Source organism: Palaemon carinicauda, chromosome 4 (assembly GCF_036898095.1).
Source record: "Palaemon carinicauda isolate YSFRI2023 chromosome 4, ASM3689809v2, whole genome shotgun sequence".
Taxonomy (NCBI): Eukaryota; Metazoa; Arthropoda; class Malacostraca; order Decapoda; family Palaemonidae; genus Palaemon; species Palaemon carinicauda.
Window position 1 is genome coordinate 177,085,369 of NC_090728.1, and position 19,716 is coordinate 177,105,084.

At 46.7% G+C, this 19,716-nt stretch overlaps 1 protein-coding gene across 1 annotated transcript in view; it reads right to left on the bottom strand.

The window, feature by feature from the left end:
• The window catches only part of LOC137640232 (probable NADH dehydrogenase [ubiquinone] 1 alpha subcomplex subunit 12), a 34,897-nt gene extending 17,212 nt beyond the window's left edge, over nucleotides 1–17,685 (bottom strand). The window contains exons 1-2 of the mRNA XM_068372800.1: nucleotides 17,504–17,685; nucleotides 6,489–6,571 (exon numbers count right to left, since the gene is read on the bottom strand). Of these exons, the coding sequence (XP_068228901.1) occupies nucleotides 6,489–6,571; nucleotides 17,504–17,598 (178 nt within the window). The 5' untranslated portion in view covers nucleotides 17,599–17,685. The remainder of the gene's footprint in view (nucleotides 1–6,488; nucleotides 6,572–17,503) is intronic.
• Between the last annotated feature and the right edge of the window lie 2,031 nt (nucleotides 17,686–19,716).

A 19,716-nucleotide genomic window follows, 5' to 3' on the forward strand; every position in this document is an offset into this window, starting at 1 on the left:
CCCCTTCCACGACACCAACCGCAGAAGACTTTCCACTTTGCTTGGTTAGACTACTGCTGATGACTTTCGCAGATATCCAGACATCCTAGTCGCAACTTGATGCGAAAATCCTCTCTGAGAGAAGAGATGCTGGATAGTCTCCAGGCGTGAAGTCGTAGCGAAGCTACGGCTTTGTGGAATATGTTGGCATGTGGTTGTTTGAGTAGATTGTGTCATGGAGGTAATTTTTTGGGGGGGCTCTGTTAGGAGCTGCAGAAGGTCCAGAAACCATTCTGCATGATGCCATAGAGGAGCTATGAGGGTCATTGAAAGATTGACCAATGTTCTGGCTTTGTTGAGTACCCTCCTCATCACACAGAACGGGGGAAAGGCGTAAACGTCGATATTGTCCCACAATTGTTAGAATGTATCTTACCAGAGAGCCTTGGGGTCTGGGACAGGGGAACAATACAGCGGGAGCATGAAGTTCAGGGCCATTGCGAAGATGTCCACAGTCGGAGAACCCCACAAAGACAGGACTTTTTTGGCTACTAGATGATCCAAAGACCACTCGGTACTCACTATCTGAGATGCTCTGCTCAGGTTGTCGGCGAGCACATTCCTTTCGCCCGGAATGAAGCGTGCCGATAGTGGTATCGAGTGGATTTCGGCCCATCTCAGTATCTCTACTGCTAGCTGGGATAGTTGCTGCGAAAAAGTACCTCCTGTGGTGTTGTCGCTCACCACCACCACTGAGTGACCCGCCAGGAACTGTTGGAACTGTTGAAGGGCCAGAAAGACAAGCCTTCATCTCTAGGAGGTTTATGTGGAAATACTCTTCTGACTCTGACCAGAGGCCTGAGGTCGTGTGGTGCAGCATGTGGGCCCCACACCCTTTTTTTGAAGCGTCTGAGAACAGCATCAAATCCGGGGGGAAGAAGAGAAGATCCACTCCCTTTCGTAGGTTCTCGTCTGTCACCCACCACTGGAGGTTTGTCAGTTCCGCTGATCACATGGGGATCCGGACGTCCGGGGAATCGCGCGTCTGATTCCACCGAGACTTGAGTCACCACTGGAGGGATCTCATCCTGAGGCGACCATTGGGAACTAGACTGGCCAGTGATGAAAGGTGACTGAGGAGACGTAACCACGATTGGGCTGGAAGTTCTTCTCGTCTGAGAAAAGGTCTTGCGACCTTTCTCACCCTTGTTATCCTGTCGTCTGATGGGAAGGCTTTGTGAAGATTGGTGTATATAATCATGCCTAGGTATACCAGTCTCTGTGTAGAAAGCAGGGATGACTTCTCGAGATTTACCATGATCCCTAGATCTTGGTAGTCTCAGAAGTTTGTCTCGGTGTTGAAGAAGGGTTGACACCGAGTCTGCTAGGATTAGCCAGTCGTCCATATATCGGAGGAGACACATGCCAATCCTGTGTGCCCAAGATGACACTAAGGCAAACACTCTGGTGAAACCTTGAAGTGCTGTGGAAAGACTGAAGCACAGCACCTTGAACTGGTACTTTCTGTAGTCTAGGTTGAATCTTAAGTACTTCCTTGAAAACGGATGGGCTGGGATCTGGGCAGTCCTGAGGTCTTACTGCTAGTCTGACTGTGTCTGCGTCTCCATGCTAAATGGAGTTTGTTTGACAAACTTGTTCAAGGCAGAGAGGTTGATGACTGGTCTCCCGCCTCCAGACACCTTTCTTACAAGAAAGTGTCGACTGAAGAAGCCTGGGGACCTGTCGAGGACCTCTTGGAGAGCGCCCTTCTTCAACAGGGTCTGGACTTCGGCCCGAAGGGCCTGCCCCCTTGCCGATCCCATGGCAAGAGAGTTCAATGACACTGGATACCTGGTCAGGGGAGGGAGAGATATTATGAATGGGACGCGATATCCTAGACGAATCACGGAGATTGTCCACGAAACGGCCCCGAGTTGCTTCCACCTGTCTGAGCAACTTTGTATGCATCACCCCCACTGCTGGAAATGCCGGGGGAGTGCCTATCCTAGTGTTTGTGGCCTCGGCTGATCCCTCTAGGATTCTTTCCTCCCCTGGAGGACTTTTTGCCTTTCCTGTCCTAGACAGGAAAGGGGTTATTAGACACTACTGTCTTCGCTGCTGATTTTGTCGTCGTGGTCTTGGTTGGACGGGACTGCTGAGATGCTGGAGGTTTATAGGGCTTGGATGTCAAAGCCCTATGGAGGAGAGAGTCTCGATGAGACTTCCTCCACCTCTCAGCAGCAAGTTCCACGTCCTTAGGCTCAAACAGGTGTGCTCCCTCTAGAGAGGAATGTCCGAGCCTATTTATCTCGACGCTGGGGACCTGTTGGTGAAACCTCTCAGACACTGCATCTCGACATTTCAAGATGGTGTTTGTCCACAAGTTCGAAACTTGGTGGGCAAGAAACTCGATCGTGCGAGTGCCTGAAAGGAGAAAGGTCTCCACTGCCTTCCTGGTACGCTCCATGGAGAAATCCTTGGATCGTACCAGGATTCCCAAGGTCCCTAACCAGATGTCCAGCCATGAAGTAGCTTGCATCGCATACTTAGTGACCTTTTCCTGGTTAAGGACTTCGGCCGCCGAGAACGAGACTTGCCGGATGGAGAATCTCTCAAGAGGGATTCCCCTGGTTAGCTCTTCCAGAGAGTGGTGAAGTGGAAGAGCTGAACTGGGCTCCTCCAGGATGGATCTCAAAGTACCTCCTCTGTTGTACATGAGGAGGTGGGAGGAGCTTGATCGTAGAGCCGGCACGGTTGGAGAAGGCAAAGTCGGAGAGCTGTTGGGCGATCTTATTCCTGGTACCCTTCAACCCCTGAGACCAGGGCAGGGCTGCACTGGTCTTTGAGGGTTTCAGAGTGCCGAAAAGCGGTCTAAGACAGTGTCTTTGCCCTCTCGAGGGGGTATCTCTAGGTCGGAAAACCTGTTGAGAACCCTCATCAGAATCAGAACCTGCCAGAATGCATGTACTTTTCCTCTAGAAGTTGGACTTGCAGCGAAGTCTCCATCTTCTATCCCCAAGAGCTCTACTTGGGGCGAGTCGCGGACATTTCTCGAGTGGCTGGCTGTCTCCGTTCTTGTAGTCTTGGCAGAGGACTTTGGCAGAGTCTTGGAGTCTTTGGACTCCTTCCGAGAAAGGAGGTAAGACTCCAAGACTCTGCCAAACTCCAACATCGAAGGCCTGTGTGTTGTGTCCCTCCTGATCTCTGACTGAGGGGAACTTTCCGCGTGAAGGGAGGTTTCCTCCAACGGTGGAATGGAGGAGTGCCTCTCCTCACGCGATTCCCTTGGTGAAGGAGGGGGTCGAGTACCCTCTTCGTCAGACAGGAATGGAGAGTATCCCTGGGGAGATACTGGAGGGACTATCTTTGATGATCTGCTCGGAGTCAGCTTCACCATTGGGGAAGTGACCGCGTCGGAAACTCCTCTTTTCCTCTTCAAAAGGGGTAGAGGAAGCCATGGTTCTGTTTCGCGAGTCGAGAGCTACAGGCTACTCTAACGAGCAGCCGGACAAGGTAGGCTTGAATGCCTGTGTTACAGCTCTGACTAGGGCACTGAACCTGAAGGGAAAGGGACCGAAGATTCTCTACGAGAAGTCACCGTAATAGGTGGGTCCGCCTTAGAAGGCAGTTTAGGGATCCTGAACCCCTCTATTGGTGCCTGTTTCCCTTCTCCCACAGGGCGCGTTGAAATGCTTTTGCGGGGAGGGTAATGAGGCGACAGTGACCTTGCCGGGTGTAGTTCCTGCGCCCGTGCCTATTGGCGCACAGGAGAGTATTGGAGGGCGAAAACTGGCGCGCTGGCAAGTGTTAGTGCGCGCGTGTGGGCACGTGTTGGCGCGCGGGAGAGACCTGGCGCGCAGGTGAGCACTGGATTGCGCGTGTTGGTTGCATGCACGTAGGTGTGTGCTGACGCATGCGCGCAGGAGAGTGATGGCGCACAGGAGAATATTGGCATTAAGGAGAGCGCTGGCGTGTAGGTGAGTATTGGCGCGCGGGAAAGCACTGGCGCGTAGATCGTAGGTGCGCAGGAGACCGCAAGCGCGCAGGAGGGCGTTGGCGCATGGGCGACCCTGGGCGTGTGAGCGCAGGGCGCACAGGCGACCGTGGGCGCAGAGCGGGAAGGAGAACGCTGACGCGCAGGAGAACGTGCATAGGCGCATGATGTTGCTGCCGTCTATGAGGGCGAGCAGGTGAAGGGGCGCGCTGAAGCGCTGTAGAGCGCTGACACGCAGTCGGTTAATGACAAGCTGCTGGTGAGCGCTGATGTCCTGTAGGTTGGCGAGCTGCGGGGCGATGGCGCGCAGCTGCGCACTTTGGTAGAGCCTCAAGAGGCTTTACCAGGGACAGGAACGGTGAAGGAAGGTCGGCATGTCTGAAGGGTGGATGGTCAGGAACTGGGATGTGCCCTTTGTAAGGGCGAGCATCCACTGAAGGGGATCGCGAATGATCCGCAGAGAGGTCCTGGACCTAAGTCACAGGACTAGTAGCAGGAGCAGTAAAGGTCGAAGGTCAGATGACTGCAGCAGAGGGTCCTCTGAAGGGGACGGCTGCGAAGACGAAGCAGACGAACCAAAGTGGCGCCTATTCACCATCGGTGAAGGGAGACCTCTAATGCGAAGTGGAGGGCGAGCTTTCCGACAAAGGGGCCCTCTAGGGGCCATTGGATCAGCAAGCTGATCGTGCCGCAACAGTCCTCCAAAGAGGAGTCTCTTTGAGTGAACTCCCCTGAGGGGGAGAAACACTCACAGGAGAGACAGACGGACTTAGTTTCCCCCTTGAAAGATGTTCAGGAATGGGGGAAACTAAGTCGGCAGCAACAGCTAGAGAGTAAGGAAGAGCAGAAGAGTCGGATGACATCATGTGTGACACCTCTGACACTACAACGTCGACGAGGGCCAGAGGATCTACCACGGACCGCAACGATGACTGCTGAACAGAAGCACCCTTACGGATGAACTGTTGCAAAGCTTCCTTGGAGGGTGGACCCATTAGCCCCAAGGAAGACCAAATCTACAACAAAGGGGTTAGTGACAAGGCCTCACCCAGGGAGAGAGGTGGGGTCGCTTCGCTAGGGGAAGTAACACCATCTCTCGAGGACCAAGGATGGCCGACATTTTACTTGGTCTACGCTACTACTCGACGGTCTCTCGTAAGAGGCCGAACAAGTAGGAGCTTTGGAGGAGGGTCGGGAGACGGAAGAAGAGGCCTTGGGTTTTCCCCCCTTGGAAGGAATCTTCGAAGGAGAAATATCCCGCTTAGACTTCTTCTTCCGCCGTCGCCCAAAGCTCTCCCACTGAGAGAAAGACCAGTCCTTACATTCAGTACACTTATTTAGACTATCACACCGTTGACCTCTGCATATAGGACAAAGGATGTGAGGATCTTTCTCCACCGCTGACATAAAAGTTCCACAAGGGCGGCCGGAGAGTCCAGGGCAGGTGCGCATGGTCACAGAAGTCAACTTCCCAAACAAACACTAGAGAAAACAAAAAGCAGAAAACAGATTAATGGCTGCCAAAACAAGGTGAGGATGAAGAGCGGCAATGTCCGTTCACCATCCAAAGCCAAAAGCAAAGTGAGCTCAATCATAGGTGTGAGGGGGGGGGGGGATTTGCAAGCTACCCTCTCCTACCCCTGCTAACTAGCGGTATGGGTAGTTAACCCTCGCTAAATTTTAATAGCTCGTCATTTCAGCTACGCTGAAAGTAATACCCCTATTAAATAGCATGGTTTGTATTCCAGTTACAGAACAAATAAGAATTTATTATTTTGAAGAATTAAAAAGGGAGCAAGGTAAACTAGAAGAGGTTTGACAGCCAGGTGGAAAAGGACAAAAGGGAACAGATGAAAAGTAAAAGGCAAAAAGATGGCATGCCTTCCCACAGGCTTTCCTAACTACAATCAGGTTTTCATCAATTGTTGAAATGTGGAAACACTTCAGCTACACTTCGATTTTTTTGTGAACTACAGCCATAGCTAACAAGTCTAAAGGTTTAATTTTCATACTTTAGCCAGCTATCACAAAGAAAAACCATCATAATGAAACCTTTGAACCCGTGACCATTGTTATAGCTGTTACCTCTCTACCATAATTCCCTTTTACCCTTCGTATGAACTTGATAATCAAATTATGTGACTTTCAAATGTTACACACTGTACTATACACAAAATAAAGCAAACTTTCCTTACAAATGTTTATGGCTGTAATTTCATTAGCTAAAAGGGGGAAATTAAGTCATACTAGTATAAGTTGTTGATTTGTGATAACTCACCATGTTTTCATAACCTGAATAAGTAAGCAAGTACACTACAGTATTGTATTTTGTAATATTTAACACACAATGTATCATCTAAAAAGTTCTGATAATAAATTTGAATCTAAAAACTGCCCTTTTTTATACAGTACTGTATAGATATCTATATAAAAAAGTAAATTCCTGAGTTGTCATAAAAAGCTCAACTATAGAATTGCAAGAGTGTAAACCAAATGTATAGCATGCTACACTTACCAAGCATCAGCTTGTCGTTTTGATAATATTTATTACCATTTTCATCTTCCCCAACAAAGGTGCCATCCTTCAGAGAATCACATCTGCAAAAAAAATTATATCTTAATCATAAAATATGGATGTAGGATTATCTAATAACTTCCATTTTGTAATTTTTTAGAATCTTAAAAATTGATTACTACAACTGCTGGCAAAAATGACAAATTCGTAGATAATTTGTATTTTTCCTAACTATACAAACCTTACCTATTTAATAGGGTATTACTTTCGGCGTAGCTGAAATGACGAGCCATTAATTTCTAACGAGGGTTTACTACCCACACCGCTAGTTAGCGGGGGTAGGGGAGGGTAGCTTGTTACGCCCCACTCTCACATACCTGTGCTTGAGCTCACTTTGCTTGGAGCTAGGACTTCAAGGGGGATAGGGCTGGCGGGCAAGTTTGGTTAAATAGCTAAGATTTGTATAGTTAGGATAAATACAAATTATCTACGAATTTGTCATTTGTTCCGTAACTGGAATACAAACCACGCTATTTAATAGGTGTGACTCACCCATTAGGAAGGGTGGACGTTCCAGCCAGTCTGGCTTTTGGCTTTGCCTGGGGGCTCTTTATTTGAGTGTGTTAGCACTCAAGAAATAAGGAGTCCCTGCACCTCGCTAAAACCTTGCTACGCAAGGTCTGCGGCCTACGCAAGCTGTGTGTGAAGGTATGAAGAAGTGTGACTCGTCCTAGAAAGTTGTTCTGAAATTCTTTGGATGGAAACTTGTAGACTAGGATTATCCCAATATCTACGAATTTGTCATTTGTTCCGTAACTGGAATACAAACCATGCTATTTAATAGGGGTGCCTTGCCAATCTGGCTTTTGGCTTTACCTGGGGGCTCCTTATCTGAGTATGCCGGTACTCAAAAATAGTCCCTGCACCTCGCTAAAACCTTGCTACGCAAGGTCTCGGCCTACGCAAGCTGTGTGTGAAGGTATGAAGAAGTGTTACCATCCAGGTAAAGTTATTCCGAGTTCTTTAGAAGGAAAAACTGTAACCAGGACTTTCCCAATACCACCTCGCCAGGGTATGGGGACGTAACAGTATTAATACTAATACTAGGAACACAAGGGAGCATGGTTTACCTGCAGTGGTTTGAGGCCAGCTATGCAGAGAACCCAGGATGCTGCTTTCCCCAAGGGAGGGGATGATGAAGAAAAGAATAAGGGCCAGTCAAACCTTTTCATTCATGCAGACTAAAACCAGGTAACAATGCCCCCAACCTTCTGCTACTTGTCCAATAAGGACTTGAGGTTTTAAACCAGCTGTTGTGCAGCCACCACAAGACCGATAGAAAAAGTATCGAGTCTCCTGTGGGTCACGTCTTGCAGGTAGTGGGATGTGAACGTGGTTTGCCGTTTCCACTCCCCACCTTGAAGAACCTGCGTCACTGACAAATTTCTTTTGAAGGCCAGGGATGTAGCTATGCCCTTGACATCATATGCTCTGGGGCAACATGACGGAGGAGGATCTGGATTCAGTGCCAGGTCAATGACCCTGCAAATCCATGCAGAGATGGTGTTCTTGGTGACCCTCCTTAGTCCTTCCTGTGCTGACAAATAGTGCTGGCACAAGAAGACGGGCTGCGGATGTTCTCTTGAGGTACAGCCTCAAGCTCCGTACTGGGCATAGTAACAGATGATCTGGGTCACCTGTTATAGTACGGAGACTAGAAATCTGGAATGAGTCAAATCAAGGATCCGCTACTCCCGGGTTCTGAGTCTTACCAATAAACTCAGGAACGAAGCTGAATGTTACCTCCCCCCAATCCCCTTGAATGGGCGATGTCATACGAGAGACCATGAAGTTCGCTGACTCGCTTGGCCGAGGCCAAAGCTAGCAGGAACACCGTCTTCCAGGCTAGGTGGCGATCTGATGCCTGGCGTAATAGTTCATAGGGAAGTCTCTTAAGAGACCTGAATACTTGAACCACGTTCCATGGGGGAGGTTTCACTTCCGACAGAGGGCAGGTAAGTTCATAACTCCGTATGACAACACTGGGACTACCAAACAATTCTTCTTCACCCAAGGGGTTAACTACTGCTGTGTAACTGTTCAGTGGCTACTTTCCTCTTGGTAAGGGTAGAAGAGACTCTTTAGCTATGGTAAGCAGCTCTTCTAGGAGAAGGACACTCCAAAATCAAACCATTGTTCTCTAGTCTTGGGTAGTGCTATAGCCTCTGTACCATGGCCTTCCACTGTCTTGGGTTAGAGTTCTCTTGCTTGAGGGTACACTCAGGCACACTGTTCTATCTAGTTTCTCTCTCTTGTTTTGTTGAATTTTTTATTGTTTATATAGGAAATATTTAATTTAATGTTGTTACTATTCTTAAAATATTTTATTTTTCCTTGTTTCCTTTCCTCACTGAGCTATTTTCCCTGTTGGGGCCCCTGGGCTTATAGCATCCTGCTTTTCCAACTAGGGTTGTAGCTTAGCATTTAATAATAATAATAATAATATGAGTAGAGAAAGTTCTAGCAATGCAGAAACATCCATTCCTTTCAGCCTGAAGGCGAGGCTTAAGGCTGAGCGATAGCCTTTCACTGGCGAGACTGATAGGAGCATTTCTTCACGCAAATACACGAGGAACTCCGCTAATGCTGCAATATGGCATCGAGTGGAGAGATACCCCTTCCACGACACCAACCACAGAAGATTTTCCACTTTCCCTGGTAGACTGCTGCTGATGACTTCCGCAGGTGCCCAGACATCCTGATTGCAACTTGTTGCGAAAATCCTCTCTCAGAGAGAAGCTGGATACTCTCCAGGCATGAAGTTGTAGTGAAGCTACGGCTTTGTGGAAGATGTTGGCGTGTGGTTGTTTGAGTAGATTGTGTCGTGGAGGGAGTTCTCTTGGCGGATGTTACGAGTTGCAAAAGGTCCGGGAACCATTCTTTGTGATGCTATAGCGGAGCTATGAGGATCATTGAAAGATTGACCAATGTTCTGGTCTTGTCGAGTACCCTCCTCATCCGACAGAACGGGGAAAAGGCGTAAACATTTATGTTGTCCCCCCGTTGTTGGAAAGCATCTTGACAGAGAGCCTTGGGGTCTGGGACTGGGGAACAGTACAGCAGGAGGCTGAAGTTCAGGGCCGTTACGAAAAGGTCCACAGTCGGAGAACCCCACAAAGTCAGGACTTTGTTGGCTACTAGATGATCAAAAGACCACTCGGTACTCACTATCTCAGATGCTCTGCTCAGGTTGTCAGCAAGCACATTCTTCTTGCCCGGAATGAAGCGTGCCGATAGTGGTATCGAGTGGATTTCGGCCCATCTCAGTACCTCTACTGCTAGATGGGATAGTTGCTGCGAAAAAGTACCTCCTTGTTTGTTGATGTAGGCCACTACTGTGGTGTTGTCGCTCATCACCTCCACAGATTGACTTGCCAGGTACTGTTGGAACTGTTGAAGGGCTAGAAAGACGGCCTTCATCTCTAGGAGATTTATGTGGAGGTACTTTTCTGACTCTGACCAGAGGCCTGAGGTCGTGTGGTGCAACACGTGGGGCCCACACCCTTTTTATGAAGCATCTGAAAACAGCACCAAATCCGGGGGGAGGGCGAGAGGATCCACTCCCTTTCGTAGGTTCTCGTCTGCCACACACCACTGGAGGTCCGTCAGTTCCGCAGGTCCGATGGGGATCTGGATGTCCGGAGAGTCGTAAGCTTGGTTCCACCGGGACTTGAGTCACCCCTAGAGGGATCTCATCCTGAGGCAACCATTGGGAACTAGACGGGCCAGCGATGAAAGGTGACAGAGTAGACGTAACCACGATTGGGCTGGAAGTTCTTCTCGTCTGAGAAAAGGTGTTGTGACCTTCCTCAGCCTTGCTATCCTGTCGTCTGATGGGAAGGCTTTGTGGAGATTGGTGTCTATAATCATGCCTAAGTATACCAGTCTTTGAGTGGGCAGCGGGGACGACTTCTCGAGATTTATCATGATCCCCAGATCTTGGCAAAGTCTCAGAAGTTTATCTTGGTGTTGAAGAAGGGTTGACACCGAGTCTGCTAGGATTAACCAGTCGTCCAGATAACGGAGGAGACGGATGCCAATCCTGTGTGCCCAAGATGATACTAGGATGAACACTCTGGTGAAGACTTGTGGTGCTGTGGAATGACCGAAGCACAGAACCTTGAACTGGTATCTTCTGTTGTCCAGCCAGAATCTTAAGTACTTCCTTGAAGACAGTTGGACTGGGATCTGGAAGCACGCATCCTTTAGGTCCAGTGTACATATGAAGTCCTGAGGTTTTATTGCTAGTCTGACCGTGTCTGCCGTCTCCATGCTGAATGGAGTTTGTTTGACAAACTTGTTCAGAGCTGAGAGGTCGATGACTGGTCTCCAGCCTCCAGACGCCTTCTTTACAAGAAAGAGTAGACTAAAGAAGCCTGGGGATCCGTCGAGGACCTCTTGGAGAGCGCCCTTCTTCAACAGGGTCTGGACTTCTGCCAGAAAGGCCTGCCTCCTTGCCGATCCCATGGCAAGGGAGTTCAATGACACTGGACATGTCGTCAGGGGAGGTAGAGATGTTATGAACGGGACGCAATATCCTAGACTGATCACGGAGATTGTCCAGGAATCAGCCCCGAGTTGCTTCCACCTGTTTGAGCAACTTTGTTGGCATCCCCCAACTGGTGGAAATGCAGGGGGACTGCCTATCCTAGCGGTTGCAGCCTCGGCTGCTCCCTCTAGGACTTTTGCCTCCCCTGGAGGACTTTTTGCCTTTCCTTTCTTTGACAGGAAAGGGCTTAGACACCATCGTCTTCGCTGCTGTTGTCATCATAGTGGTCTTGGCAGGACGGGACTGCTGTGGTGCTGGAGGCTTATAGGGCTTGGATGTTAAAGCCCTGTAAAGGAGGGAGTCTTGATGAGACTTCCTCCACCTCTTAGTGGCATGTTCCACATCCTTAGGCTCGAAAAGAACAGACCCCTCCATGGAGGAATGTCTGAGCCTATTGATCTCGGCGCTAGGGACCTTCTGATGGAATCTCTCAGCTACTGCATCTCGACATTTCAGGATGGTGGAGGGGATCAGTTGGGACTTCTCTACGTTGACCGTGATGCCCAACTCCTCGCAGAGACGAAGTAACTTCGCGCCCTGTTCCTTCAATTCTTCCTTTGAGGCTGAAAGAAGCAACCAATCGTCCACGTACCGGATCAGACGGATTCCCTGCTCGTGTGCCCATACAGAGACCGTCGTGAAGACTCTTGTAAACACTTGAGGAGCTGTCGACAGTCCGAAGCAAAGGGTCTTGAATTGTAGCACTCGGGAATCCCACTTTATCCTGAGAAACCTCTCTGCTGGAGGGATGGACGGGGATTTGGAAGTAGGCGTCCTTGAGGTCCAGGGATATCATGAAGTCCCCTTCCCTCAAGGCGGCCAACACTGTCTTGGCAGTGTCCATCTTGAACTCGGTTTTCGCCACAAACTTGTTGAGGGCCGACAGGTCTATTACCGGCCTCCATCCCCCTGTCGCCTTCTCCATCAGGAAGAGCCTGCTGTAGAACCCCGGGCCGGGCTCTTCGACTAGTTCTAACGCTCCCTTGGAGATCATGGACGACACTTGTTCCTGCAGAGCTGCCCGTTTCAAGGGGTCTTTGGGTATCAACCACTCCACCTGAAGGGCTGGGATAAGCGGGGGAGGTTCTGCTAAGAAGGGTAGTCTGTAACCTTCCTTCGGGATTGGCAGCGTCCAGAGATCCGCACCGTAATCCCGCCATGCTTGCCAAGAGTGTCTGAGGCATCCCCCTACTTGAGGCTCCTGTAGGAGTAGGGGGCCTCGCCTCCTATCTCCTTCTGGAGGGGCGTCCGGACCGATCTCTTCTTGAGTTCCCGAAGGACGGTCCAAAGTTAGACTGGGGTGCTGTGGTACCTCTATGGGGGGGGCTGAGTTGTTTGCAGCCAGGGAGCCAAAGGGGGCTCTCCTCTAGGTTGGGCCGGGGATGAACGGGAAGGGTGAGGAGCGTCCACGGAGGGTCTCCTGTGAGGTGGGCGCCTCATTGGGGGAGGTCTATGGTCACCCACGTCCTTCATCTTCCTCACCCGTTCCATCGTCTCGTCCACTAACTTAAGGGGAAAGATTGCCTCGTCCCAGATCGAGGAATTTCTCAATCTTCTTGCTTCCCGGTCAGGGAGTTTCCTCACTAATTTGCTGAGAATAGTGTCTCTCTTCCTCAGGACCCAATTGGTAGCCTGGGAAAGGGATTGATAGGATAAGAATTTTAGGGCTTTGCCCCCTGAGCTAATCAGCTCTCTCAATAAGGTTTGGTTTTCTGGTAGGGACAAATCATGAGAGGACTGAAAGCCAACTAACGTGCAGGCCCACCAGTCCAACCAGGAGGATACGTAAACTAAGTCCTGGGCCATGTCCTCCATCATGGAGGTCTCCGAAGGGGAAAAACACACAGGGGCCGTGGATGCTCTGTCTTCAGCGGCACCCTGGTTCAACGAGGTGATGGCTGACTCCGTTGAGCGGGGTCCTCCCCGACGACCTTCCAGCACGTAAAACCTCTTCCGTGCCCTCAGTCCTGGAAGCAGCTTCGAGGCACTTTGACTCCTAAGGGTGTCCGCCAGGCCGTCCAAGAATTTGTCAATATGCTCCATACCCAGCTTTACGTCAGGAGCTAAGGGTAGAGCTAAGGAGAGCTTTTGCTGTGAAGGGTTCTCCACCAACCTGCTAAGTCCGGAGAGCCAGGCCTGTTCAGTGGTGGGCATGGGTTCATCCAGCCGATGGTACCGCCTTATGAGGGTCAACACCTTGCGGTAGGAGGAGAGGTCATCGGACGAGCACTCTCCTCCCTCAACCAGGGCCTCTGTCACCAGTCCCTCCGCACGAGTATCATCGGTGACGGTGGGGGGGGGTAACGTTGGACGGGCCTGCCCGTGTCACGGGCGGACCCGCAGAGGCGAAAATATCCGTCATGGAATTACCTTGCCCTGTGGGCGTCCTCGCATCTGTGGGAATATCCCTGGCCGTAGGGCGCCCTTGGAGCTTAATGAAGTCAGCCAAGGAGCCCGTGGCTGGCGTTACGCCTTCCACCTGATGGCGCGCCTCCCTCCACAGAGTAGGGGCAGCGGAGGCCTTCGTCAACTTAGGCGCATCACGGGGAGCTTGGAAAGGCCTCCCTCGGTGAGGTTCTTGTCCGTAGGCGGAGAAAGAGGGGAAAGACGGTGAGGACGAGGCTCTAGGGAGCCACCCGGAAGCGGCCGCGGCTGTGGTGACCTTAAACAGCTCGCTCCGGGGCACCGTGATACTCACCCAATCCTTCGACTTACTCCTCTTCGCCTTCTTCTTAGATGGCCTGGACTCCTCCTTCTTCTGTCTTGAACGGGAGCGGGACTTCTTTTTCCTGGACCTCTCGCGTTTCCTCCTCGCGGACCTGGTACCGTCCTCTGATGACGATGAATCTGCGGACAAGGAAGACGACGAGGAGGAGAGGGAATTAGCCGAACCACCTGAGACATCCAATTCCGCGAGGGGGCCTCCACGACGAACCTCTGGTTCCGCAGGCTGCAGGAAGACAGGCGGAAGCATAGCCGAGGGCGGCGGGGAGGACCGAGGAACGTTCTTCCGGGCGATCCAATGGTCAAACTCTTCTTCTAGCCTGAAGGGCCACCTGCAGGGTGTTCTAGGGAGATCCCAAACAGCGGGGTCCGAATTCAACGAATGGCCTTTCTCGGCATCGCCCCCCCGGCGGCCGAAGTACCTTAAACACATGCCCAAGATGGGGGAGAAGAGATAGTACCTGACTTCCCCCACATAGGGTCTTCGGTAGAGACGGTCCCTGCGGGCACCAGGACCTCGTCTCCCACACACACTCCCGCACTTCCCTCAGGCCCCACACATGCCTGTATCACATCAGTAGCTTCCCCCACAGGTAATTCAGACTCCTGGGGAAGGACAATGGGCCGCTTCCCCCAATGGAATTACCTCATCCCCTACTCTGGGTAGGGGAAGATGAAAGGGAGCCACGTTCCGACGAGGCATCTGGAGACACCAAAGCAGAGGACACGGTAGCTTTCTTGGGCGATTGCTTGGCCGACTTCTTCTTCTTAGTCCCATAAAGGACCCACTGGATTTTGCCCCACGACTCGCACTCCGAGCATGTGGCGGTAGGGGTGCATACCTTGCCCCTACATGACGAACAATGCGAGTGTGGGTCAACCTCGGGCTTCGAAAGGAAAGCCCCACAAGATTTACCAGCCACAGGCCCAGGGCAACGGCGGGGATGCTCCATAATGAAAACACTAACACACCAAGAGACACAGGGACACAAGGGAAAAGGGTAAGGATACGGGCACAGGAACCACGTGGTGAACACAAAGGGTCGGGGACACAAAGGGTCGCACTGGGTAAGAGAGAGGGCGGCGAGATGTGAATCACGTCGCGACCAGAAACTTACTGAGGAGCACGACCTGAACTAGCATGCTCTCCGACCCCGGGTCGCCTCAGGGCGCGTATCACTCCGTCTGAGGTCACCCATAGAAAATGGGGATAGGGTAAACTACACAAAATTCTGGTCGGTTGGGAAAGAGTTACCAGTAACTCCTAAGAAAGTAGTTCTAGGTAAGTACTCTGTGTTGGAACAAACCTGTATTTAGTTTTGTTGTTGCAATGGCAAAGGCAAAGGCAGTCCTGCTGGTGTTAATTTTGACATAAACCCAATTTCTACGGATTGTGTGCAGTGCAATGTTGGTTATGAAGTATTTTATCATTATATTTCTGGTGATGGTATTGAACTACTGATTGAATATGCTCAAAGACAATCTAATTTTTAGGGAAAAGTGTTGCGAGAGCTGTGGAGCTATTTGTAGGATCGACTACAACAGGAACGGCCGTAGCGACGAAAGGACAAGAGGGAAGTACAATCTATTCCCAAATTTGTTATTATAGAAATACACGGGACAAACTTCACTAATACAACGCTTCTGTAAAGATTGCCAAGACAAAAGAAAAAGAGACATAGTTTTCAGTCATAAGCTAAGGAATTATTTGTGATTTACTTTATCATAATATAAGGATTTATTTGTGATTTACTCTTAGTTTGTGACCTGAGAAGGGGAGTCCTGGGGGATTTGCCCCCAGGCTAGGGGTTGTGATCTGGGACGTGGGGTCCGAGGGGTTGCCCCCAGCTAGGGGTTATGGGCTGGGAACTACTAGGTTAAGTTAAGTGGGTTTCTTGGGTTCTGTACCCCTTTACAAATCTCAAGAGTGTTAAATAATCCCGTTTTGCGACCTGGGAAGAGGTGTCCGGCCCCGGGTATGGATTGTAACCTGGGAACCACTAGGTTATGTTACGGGAGTTTGTTATGTTCTGTACCCTTTAACAAATCTCAAAAGTGTGAAATAATCAAGTTTTGTCCTGTTTTTGCATACCTAAAATCCCAGGTTCCCATTTGTGTCCTTTAGGGAGGGGGGGCCCATAACAGTATAATGGCTTATTTACTGTGGAAATAAATGTCAAATTTGTTGAAAGAACCTCATTTACTAGAGTAAAAATTTTTTTTTTTTCTTAGAAATGTTGTCCTGTGTTTTTCTATAAATTTATCAATGCTAAGAGAAAAAGGGAAATAAAATTGATTTGACAAGTAATAAAAAAGCTCATAAAGGTTAATATATTATACTTTAACTACTAGCGAAACTGAAATTCGCTATAAGAAATGGACAAGTGCTGGCTAGTTTGGTATTTTTCTCTTTATGTTTAATGGGGGCTGGGGCATAACTTGTGTATCGGTCTATTAAAAATGTGAAGTCTATCTCACTCTAAGTCCATTGTTTACATCTGGGAGACTGATGTCGAGTTACTGAGGTAACTGCGCATGCATTGCTTGCATTCGCTTTGACCAGCTTTTCTATTTTTAGTATGACTTAATCATTGCCTGGCTTTTTTAATCAATTAGAAGCTTCCTAATATCTATGCACAAGTTCCAGGATGTTGTTCAACAACAGCCATTTTTTTCCACTCTTCCCTTCAGTTTGACTTAAACCACCATTACATAAAGACGGGAAGTACAATCTACTTCAAAATTTATTGTAATTCATCTATGTCGCTAATTAATTAGGATGGAAACGCTCTCCGTTCAGTGTATAGCTATGGTTACCCACGTGAAAGTAAAAAATAACCCCGAAATAATGTGCCATGGGGATTGCGAACTCAGCTCAACATTAAACGCTTGCCAGTGCATGCGGGGCTTGAAGTTTTTCTTTTTCCGCGAGCAAAGCGAATGCACGACAGAGCAAAATCCATTAGAAGGACACGAAGTAAAACCTAGATAATTATGATACTTGAATTTTCAGCCACTTACATGAATCAAACTTTTTTAACTGGTTAACTAGTGTTTATTTTGCCTTTCTGACCATTACCAGTGCTGCAAATCACTCGTTTTTAGGAATTCCCCTACCCAAAAAAACCCCGGTTTCCCACTGTAGTCCCCCATACTTGTCTTTGTATAAGGGGGTCCAAAAACTCATGAAACGATGGTTTTCCCCAATAACCATGGTCAGAAATGCATAAAACACAAGATAGCAAGTAGGAAAAAAAATATATGGTTCATGTATGTCTACAAATTAGGAAAAATATATGGTTCATGTATTTGTCTACAAATTAGTTAAAATATAAGGTTCATGTATTTGTCTACAAATTAAATAATCATATATTTACTGTTTACAACTGTTCCAACGAACTACATTCACGCAAAGTTACATACAATGGTTAGTATTTACTGAAATATGCTGTACTCAATATGATGCAAACTACCCAGAAGTTGGACAGCAAAATGAATGAGGTAAAAAGTAAGCTAAGTGCATCTAAGGAAGGAATGGAAGCTGCAAAAACCTTAAGAAATACCTATAGTGCACAGTGGAAATTCTCTGGGTTAAATCTAGAACTAACGTAGGTAGGTTAGATCACTTCAATCTGAGTTCTTTATATCTTCCAAAAATTTAGAATATGTTGAATTTCTCTACCTGTACATCTGGTACAAAGATCCTCTGATGCCTCCATGAGCTTTTATCAAACGTACTAACTTGAAAAGCTTATCTACTCCAAAATAGCTAAGCATCTTCAAGACGATTCTAATTTCTCACGGCTAAACAAAAATCAGCTGTAAGTCGACGGTGTCGAGCCGTCGAAGTCAACCTTGCCTCTGGTTCCGTTCATTTCTAATTTCCATTATAAATTGGAAATTTGTTATTTGTGAATATTAAGAAATATATTTACAATGTAGAATCAATAGTTACAAAGATTTTTTATTACTTTAAAACTGATTGAATACCTTACCTGTATATCGTAAGAAAAAAAAATATTCTATCAACAATCTAGTTCTAAGCAAGGCTTTTCAAATGGTCTATTGCTAGACGCCTTTAATGCTTGTGTTACAGAACAAGGTAGTAAGGTACTCTAATATCATTTAATCCAAAATACGTTTGCCCAAAATCAGACATCGTAATCTCTCTCTCTCTCTCTCTCTCTCTCTCTCTCTCTCTCTCTCTCTCTCTCTCTCTCTCTCTCTCTCTCTCTCTCTCTCTCTAAATTTTGTATTCAGTTGAATATGTTATTTGATTTGTAATGTGTAATTGGTTACAACCATAAAGCAACGAAGTCAAACGCTTAGTTGAGATACGATCGCAAAAGATGGTCTTATTCTGCTACATGATATTCTCTTCTATACAATTCCATCTTGAATAGTTTTATCTACGTCTTTTTGTACATCTTACCACTAACTAGTATTGTTCCTTATTATTAGTCCCCTATTCCTACAAATACTCTCGGTTGTTGTCCCTACGACTACACTGGACTGCAATTACTTAAATAAATGTACTTCTTATATCAAGCTTTAATAAACGTTCTTCTTCTTATAATACATTTTCTTTCTTTTCACTTACATATATTTAAACTTCATTTGCAGCCATACCCTTACCACTTCATCTCGACTTCTGCCTAAAGAAATATCAGATATACTATAATATCCAACTCACCTATCGAAACATTTTCCTCAGTCCATTTTTTCTTTTCTCATTATAAGAATTACCTTTTGGGGACCATGTTACTCCAACAATTAATTCCCTTCCTAAACATATATCCAAAAGAACTGTCTTATCCTTATTAATTCTAAAATCCAGCAACTATCAACAACCTCTTGGACAACATTTTCCTAAAATATCTCTTTCTACACCTGTATTTTTTTCTAAATTCTTTAACCATGCATACATAATAATAATAATAATAATAATAATAATAATAATAATAATAATAATAATAATAATAATAATAATAATAATAATAATAATAATAATAATAACGTTTGCTTCATGTATCAAACCTTTTATTCCAATAGGATTTAATGTAGAGAAAAAAATTATATCGAGGTGTATATATATATATATATATATATATATATATATATATATATATATATATATATATATATATATATATATATATATACATATATATATACATATATATATATATATATATATATATATATATATATATATATATATATATATATATATATATATATATATATATATGACACTATCGTGATTGTTCATCATAGTCTTGATAATGATATTATGCAATCTGCTGAACTAATAGTGAAAAAGAAATATTAGTAATTATATATCACTGTAAAAATATATTAGAAACTAAGTTACGGAAGAAGTTTAATTGCTAAATAAATAGACAGGGTTAAAGTTTACTGTCATAGCGACATCAAAGGTCAGTGAAGTCGATCATATCTTAGAGATTTATAAATATAATGAGGAACGAGATGGAAAAGTCTGGATTTATTAAAACGTAATAATATCCATTAATAATAATGAGAGCAAGAATAAAAATACGATGAACTTTGCGACCTGTGCAAGGAAGAGGGGGACTAAACAGAACATTAAGTCATAAGAAAAAAATAAATTGGTAAGGAAAATTGGAATAATTGTCAAAAATCTTAAAAATAGATCTTATCAAAATTAGTAAAGTACATCAAGATATATTGAAACGGGCAATGTACATAAACCCTTGCTATATGAGTCGCTCTTATAATTAGAATGTAACATACATAATGCACAGTATATGAAAAACAAGGTATCTTAAAAGTAGATATAGTAATCAGTGGTCAGAAGACAGGACTCGAAATGTGCCGTTTAAAAGATTCTTACTGGAACCCATTATCCAAGTA